The sequence below is a fragment of the Homalodisca vitripennis genome, chromosome 6 (assembly GCF_021130785.1).
Source record: "Homalodisca vitripennis isolate AUS2020 chromosome 6, UT_GWSS_2.1, whole genome shotgun sequence".
Taxonomy (NCBI): Eukaryota; Metazoa; Arthropoda; class Insecta; order Hemiptera; family Cicadellidae; genus Homalodisca; species Homalodisca vitripennis.
The window spans coordinates 87,707,338-87,715,712 of record NC_060212.1 but is presented as its reverse complement, the minus strand read 5'-3'; the positions used below and the strand labels follow the sequence as shown (position 1 = coordinate 87,715,712).

Sequence of the window (8,375 nt, the reverse complement as noted above, 5' to 3'; positions counted from 1 at the left end):
GAGATATAATTTACTTTCTGGTACGTACAATACTTTATTAATCTATCACCTATGAAATCAACCTTTATAGCGGTTTTATAATGAGAATGCATTTTAATAAACGTCAAAGAACATAACAGTTAGTTATGCGAAAATCACACACAAGAGCACTTTTATTAACTTACTAGCAACATGTTACAAGCAAGACTTTTACTGTATGTGTCTGTACATACAGAGCCTGTAACAACACCGATAATGCATTGGTTTGATCATCATAAATGCTTACTGTACACTTGATCTGGCTCTTAGTTACTGACAGTGCTTGACCTCATTATGCGAGCTTCGACATTTGTTATGGATATGATGTGATTAAATATTTGTTCGTAAGCACAATAGTTTTAATTTGAAAAACAATAATACCAAAATATATTTTTATTTAATAAAATTACAATACATGTAAATTTTTTTAACCATTTATTTAAAGAATAATATAATGCTAATATAACATGTGTGTGTGTGTAAGGTAGGGGGCCCAAATATCGCCCATGTTCCTAATATCGCCCACTGCAGTAACTTGCTGGTTAGTGCTGCGATCTACCCATAAACGTTTGAACTACTAACTAGCCGTCAGCTGGATAGTAATCTGTGAAAGTTTGGCAAGGTTAGCGTGTCTCAGTTTTATGTTGTGATTTTTCAAAGATATTCGCCTAAGGTGAGTTAAAAACCCATGTGACTTATTATTAGTATAAAATTAAGAGTTAAGGTAATTACAAAATGTTACTGATCCTATTCAAAAACTTCGGAAACAGCTTTGGTTTAAGTAATATTTTGATCCATTTTTATTTTGCGTGTTTGGCTTGCTGCAGTGGCCGCCATGTTTGTTTGAGGAGTTGTTCCTAATATCGCCCACCCGCAGTGTTCCTATTATCGCCCACTAGGCGATATTGGGAACACATTTTTTAAACATTTCGTTCTTTGTTTTTCAGATGGCGCATAGGAAAACATGGGATAAAATTAAAGATGAAGGAGGCAGTAATTTCAGTGAAAAATAAAGAAATGGGTTTGCTAAAAGCCTCTAAAATATTTATGGTGCCTAGATCGACACTAAAAGATTACGTAAAAAAAAGTGAAGACGAACTAGAAAAGCTTCTTTTAGTTCCATTGGGGCGAAAAACCTGTCTTGCCGACTGAAATGGAGGATGAGGTTGTAGAGTATTGTCTAAAAATGGAAAGGTCTTTTTATGGGCTCACAGCAAAAAATATCAAAAGAATGGCCTTCCAACTAGCTATACGAAATTGCCCACCCTTTTTCGCAGGAAACAAAAAAAGTGCAGGAAGGAAATGGCTACGGCTGTTTTTTAAACGCCATCCTGAGTTGTCATTACGGAAACCACAACCCTTGTCCTTGGCCAGAATAAAAGGATTTTCACCTGAAAATGTGAAAAAGTTTTATGATATTCTCAAGCCAGAACTAGAGCGCGTTAATTTCTCACCAACTCGGGTATTTAACGTCGACGAGACTGGTGTAACAAGTGTACAGCCCAAGAGCATGCGAGTTGTATCTTTAAAGGGGAAAAGAGAAGTTTATAAACTGTCATCTGCCGAAAGAGGTCGCCTCATAACCATTGTTGCTTGTATGTCAGCATCAGGAAACTTTGTTCCTCCAATGCTGGTGTTCCCACGGAAGAGAATGAAGCCTGAACTGATGGATGGAGCTCCTCCTGGCAGTATTGCTGCTTGTCATATTTCAGGTTGGATACAGACAGATTTGTTTACTAAATGGTTTACACATTTCATTTCTTACGTGAAACCAACTAAAGATGATCCAGTGGTGTTGATTCTTGATGGCCACACAACTCACACTCGCAATTTAGACTTGATCGATCTAGCTCGTGAAAATGGCGTCTCATTGGTGTGCCTCCCTCCTCATTCTTCAGACCACATGCAACCTCTGGATAAAACGTTTATGAAGAGCTTCAAGACTTACTACGCTCTCAGGAAATTGAGAACTGGCTGATAAACCATCCATTTAGAGCCATTACGTGGATTTCAAATAGGTGAGCTTATTGGAAAAAGCCTATGAAAAAGTCGGCTACATTATCAATCGCCACAAAAGGGTTTGCAGCTACAGGGATTTTGCCATTTAATTCTAACATTTTCACCGATGAAGATTTCCTCCATCACCAACAAAACACTAGAATGGAAGAAGAAGTCCAAGAAATACAGACACCTCAACAAAAATCGCCAAGCTCAATCACAGTTTTCCCCTACAGACATCAATCCTGTACCGTCTCTTTCTCTTCCAACAACATCGAATTCCAGGGCCGGATCAGCAGCTGTTGTCAGTGCTTCCCCCTTTAAAAATGCACTACTTGGGTCTCATAGACAGGACAACGAAAGGTAAACGGCAGTTGACTTATGAACTCAAAGCAAGTCTCAGGCAAAGAAGAAGAAGAGAAACAGAAAAAAAGGGATGCCCGTCTCCTGACTCAACTGATGACGACGAAGGACCCACCCTATGTGTCAACGGATGACAGTGACAGTAGTTATGGTGATGGTGATGATGCTCAATGTGGACTTTGTGATGGTTTTTTACTCAAGTGACAAAAATGGTGAGACTTGGTTAAAATTTAAGAAATGTTTCCTATGGTTTCATGAAGCTTGTGACAAAATAAAGTCTAAAAAACAAAAGTTTTATGTTTGCCAAGATTGTAGCCAGTAACTTTTTGCACAACAAATCAAATAATTTTGTACTACTATGATTTAAAAATTCTTTTTCAAACAATTTTTTAATGTTTCTACTAATTTTCCAATACTATTCCCATATGCGATATTAGGAACACATGGTGGGCGATATTAGGAACACTTTTTTTAAGTTAAAACATTCAAACTTGTCTTATATTTTTTATGTGAAACTGTGTTGTTTTAGAAAAATATAAGTTACGTTATAAGGTAATTGAATACCTACTTTACGTATTTCAACAATTATTTGAACAAAATGACCCATAATTAACCGTTAACTTAAATTTTCCCTTAAGTGGGCGATATTTGGGCCCCCTAACTTATATTGTTTCAAACAAATAAATCAACTGAGATAAGGAAGATGTTTCAATGCAATTACTAGAAGATAATTGTATTCAATCTTGGTGGACTTTTTAAAGTTGAAAATTAATTTTAAAATAATAATCCAAAAACTATTTAATTTGCGCCACAACAATATAGTAAATCCTTTTGACACAGATGAGATTTCTTTTTAAACACAAAGCATAACACATTGTTACTATTGGTTATGGGACCTAAATGGTACTTAGATAAATTATTTCTATTATCTTCCAATTACAACGTAGGAATATACTACACCATTTGAGATTAAATGCAGAATTTCAAATCAATGGCTCATTTCATTCTTGAGAAGATCAAAGAAATTCCAAAAAAGACCAAAAAACATTCCCTTGGCGTTTTCATAGAGAAAGTATCCTACTTAGAGAATGATGAGCTTCACTAGAGCTCAGTTAAATTCCAACTATGTATGTCCAACCATTACAAATCTCATTCTTGTGTACATATAAATTAACTTTGCAAATTAAATGCAAATTTTAAGTCTACAGATTATGTCTTTCTCGAGATACTCTTTGGATAGTTAGGCTACATGTGCTACTATTTTAAACATTGTACTCATTTTGTTCATAAATTTATTTATTATGAAATTTTCTCTTTTTCATTATGGTTATTCATAGGACTAGTGTAAAAATGTTCACTAATACTTAACCGAATTCTACGGTGTGACATACACCATGGTCGAACTTTTCTTGTCTACGTATAAATAAATCGTCATGCAAAACTTGAAATCTCTAATTCAATTTAGTCTTGAGGTATCGTGATAACAGATAGAGATACAGACAGATAGAAAGACCAAACACCCTTTAGTAAAATTAACTATTATAAAGTTGTAGGTTTACATCAATTAGTTCTCCCCTCGTGTGATAACCATTACTGTCATTCACTTTAAAACAATGTAATTTTTAGCAGCCAAAAACTATAGAGAGAACACATTACTCTTGGTTATGTCAACCAATAACACAGGCTTTTATTGTTACAATGACAACTTCCATCTAACAATTATTGTCCAGTTGATTAGAGACGTGTCTGCAACACAATAAACTCGTCTCTTACACAATGATAAAAGAGGTACGTTAATAAACATATATAGGTCTTCTATGGATCGTTGTACGTAACAATATACATTAAATTAAAACATTACTTTAATAAAACAATAAAAATAAAATGACATGAAAGATTTTGTTTTGTTAAAAGCACATCACTAAGTGTTATATTTTACATATCAAATACAGCAAAAATGTTAAAAAACTGATTTTTCTTAATCAGTTATATATGTTAACAGTTAACACTTTTTCAGTTAGATATACAAAACCTTAATTTAAATTTTAATAATGGTATCTGGTTTATCTTTTTTTTCAATGCGGTGAATTTAATGCCCTTAAATCATATGCAGTATGGTTGGACAATCAAATTATAAATCAGAAATGAAAACTGTGTGTAAATCAAAAACACACTTCAATAGTTTCAATATGTTATGTGCATATTAAATGTGATTTTTCTCTAAAATAAATTCCACTTCATTCTTACTATTCTCTTCTTTATACAAACTAAGATGGATAGTAAAACTTCACAAACTTTCAATACTGATACATTAATCTAATACTTAATAAAAAAGTAAATAAAATTAAAAACTCTGTATTTATACGGGAAAGTGTAATCCCTCGTAGCCTTTCGTACACTTGACCTACATTTAATACCGATTACAATAAATATTTGTATTTATAAGCAAAGCCCTCATTACTTATTTCTCACTAAATGCATATTCATGTCAGAAACATGAAGTTCAGAGTTATGGTGAGTGTCTCTCTATTAAGCTTTGAACATTTTTACATTACACGAGAAAACTTTAGAATTAACGTCCACTTCCAAAGAAGAGTCCACCTGTCAAAGTTTTTATGCAAAGAAAATTCTATAAAATAAAATTTAACGGGTGTAGTAAAAGTATAGTCTACGTAACTTTTATAACTTACGCTACACGTGGTGAATCCGATAGAAAACAAACAGATTGCTGACTTACTCATTATATATATAAGATATTTTTTAGTATATATTATAGATACCTTCGATGTACAACATAAATTCATATAATTATTAGAACCAATGAAGTAAACAAATTCTGTTATTCAATGTTTTTATAGTTATATTTGAATCGTAACCCCAAAGCGTTTGTTAAGAAAAAAATAAGTAAAACATAAGAGGAAATAGCTTAAAGTGAAAAAATTATGGAACGTGGATGCATCAGTTAGATTTAAGTTGCAATATTCTTCCAACTGGCAATGTAGAGAACATATTCTATAAAGACCGTTATTGAGGCTAAGCGAATCGTGGTTCAGTAGAATTTTGGTCTTCATATAACAACATCAAATATATTTTAAATACAACTGAAAGGAGTTATGATTTAAAGGAAATGTATAGTTGTTACCTGATGCAGCATTCTACTGCGTAATAATGCGTAGTAAGAAATATTTTGTGAGTACATTTTGCTAGTATTGCTGTTCCTTCAAAGATTTGAATTTACATTGATATAATGAATGCACACATATCATCAGCAATTATTATACAGTTTTAACATAAAGGGTGATTGTAAGAAAGTGTCATGCTCATCCTGAGACGAAGCTTGAGGCCTCATTTTCGATTCTCAAAGTTTGAAAGTGGAAATCTTAGTTAAATTAATACATTATTTTAAAACAAATATTTTTGTTGTTTTTTTTAATATAGAAGTAAATCACATTAAACAAAAATCAAAATATATCTTTAAACCCATATGCAAAGTCGTAAATTAAAAACATTTCTAGATATTTTTCTAATAATTTTGAATTCTAACCACTGCATTTTCAAGCCTTATTTACAGGTAGGATTAAGCTAGATTATCGTAGTAGAAGCTCTTAAATACGACTGGTTGAAATAAAGTAGTAAAATAGGATTGTCTTCTTTCCATCGATCAATAAAAAATGTATCATCTTTGTAAACTATTAACTCCTTAATACTAAATACTTTATACATTTTTTGAGTAAAAACAGGCTTTGTATTAAGTGCTTAAGATTATTATTTAATATCCTGCGACGGCAATCACACAGAGGATTCTGTACAGTATTGAAATGGGTTAAACATTATATCATCTGTCATGAATGAGAGGAGTAAATTGAAAACTGCATGGACTATTTCTTAGCCTTGTTAAAAACACTTGATAAACCATAAATAAAGTAATATAAAGTTTTATATTTTGACTATTTTACCCATTACCTCATTATTAATACAAACGTAATCATTTTAACGGGGGAACATGTTTAGAGGGGTGTATTGTTTTAATACGTGATTCCCAATTACAAAATTAGAGGAGTAAGTGGAAACTGCTTTAACCTTTATTAGCGTCGTTAAAAACTTTTCAACATGATAAATTAAAAGATTCTACTATCATCTTTGTAAACTATTAGCTCTTTAGTACAAAAAAACGTAATGCATTTTTCATCCCGTAACCATTAATGCGTAAAAACTTAACTTTTCAAAATATCAATCATCTGGGGCATTACTGTGGTACCATCCAGCTCATGCGTAGCTCCAATATTTACGATATTGGAAGCTCTATGGACTTATTGGGAGAGATTGGCTTCTCTCTCTGGCTTGATTGGACGCGTTTCATAACTCTGCCATCAACTGTATTTACGAATAAAGACTCGAGTACCGATATAACTTCATAATTTCTTGTCATCATTAATTGATTTGTTTGTATTCAACAGTACTTAACAATAATAACTCGTAAGATTTTAATTATGGTAGTTTTTTAAACTATCAACAGTAATGATATTTCACGGTAATCCCACAACAACACAAGTAACAGCTATAAACAACTGGTACTCGAAGAGGTTAGATTAATAAGGGGTATGTGGTTTATGTGTCTATTTGGAGTAATTTACCACAATAATACTCATGAAAAGAAAGGCCTATATTTTGAGTAACTTAATTTGATTTTTAACTATTTATAAAATTGTGTTATTAAAATTGATGTCGGAATTTTCAAACATCTATTTTGGAGGGTACTATGAAAAAAGAATCCATTAATATAGTACAATCTATACATACTAATGATTATTTTTATAGTAATTAATAAGTAAGTATTTCATAGCAGATTCAATATTTTAAAACCAGTATTTTAGTACCCTTCAACTCGAATATGTACTCAACACACATTATTTCAATGAAAGCTTTAATGATAATCTTATTTTTGCAACAAACCTCATTTACCCACTGTGTCTTTTATATATCCAATGAATATTTTTCTGTGAAAACATTTATTTACAGAACTAGACATTATTTGTTTTCATTGTACTGTTTTATACCAAACCCTTGGCAAACTGTCATAAACATTCTTAGTAGGCTACCCGTCATTAAACATCTGCTAAGAATTGCATTATTTTCATTTAAAACTTTCTGAAAATAGGTGCATTATATATTTAAAATGTATATTTTGGAAAAAGAGGATATTGCGACACAATTACATTTATCCACAATTTATCAAATAGTTTCATCTTGCAATGTGTTTATATCTTTATTATTACACGCAAAATAATTACTTTTAGTAAGTATATTTCCATAATACTAATAGTCTTTTATAACCAAGCATTATTTTTTTCAATTAATCAAATTAACTTTGTTCATTCCCTCACACGGCTACATGTGGTAACGCACAAAGGGCAAACACAAGTGACCGATCGAGTCTACAGTAGTTAATTAAGTGGATGATACCAATCCATTATCAACGTGTTATTACAGGTTTTGTATTGTTGAGGGAATACAGGGAAAAACGAGTAGATAAACAATAAACAAAAATATTTCTTGTTTTACAAAAAAATATTAAATTTTAATCTCTGTTTAATAAACATACAATGTACAATGTTAAATTTAGAACATATTGCAATAAAACTAAGGAAAAATTTGATTTCTCAGTATTTGACCTTTCAGAAATTCCCATCACTTGTCTGGGAATGTAAAATTTTACGTACACTCCATTGGTTTCTATTAAAGAGAAACGATTAAAATGATCATTATGATTATTGACAAAATGCTATATTATGCAAACAGCGTATAAATTATTTAGTTTTTAAATCGATGATATAGTTTTACTACCCATTCCTTATTCTGTAATAATAACTATGAAAATAATATTTTGTCAATTAAAAACATTATTTACTTCCTACATTTATATTTAAGGCATATTAATTTAAAATTTTGTAATTATTTTCTGATCCACCATGCCTAATAACATTTAAATTATCTAT

General features: G+C 31.4%; 1 protein-coding gene across 1 annotated transcript; it reads left to right on the top strand.

The window, feature by feature from the left end:
* The first annotated feature begins 1,171 nt into the window (after positions 1-1,171).
* LOC124365461 (MFS-type transporter clz9-like) lies at positions 1,172-1,996 on the top strand. The gene has a single exon (XM_046821444.1). The coding sequence runs from the start codon at positions 1,172-1,174 to the stop codon at positions 1,994-1,996; it is 825 nt and encodes a 274-aa protein (XP_046677400.1).
* Positions 1,997-8,375: the final 6,379 nt, after the last annotated feature.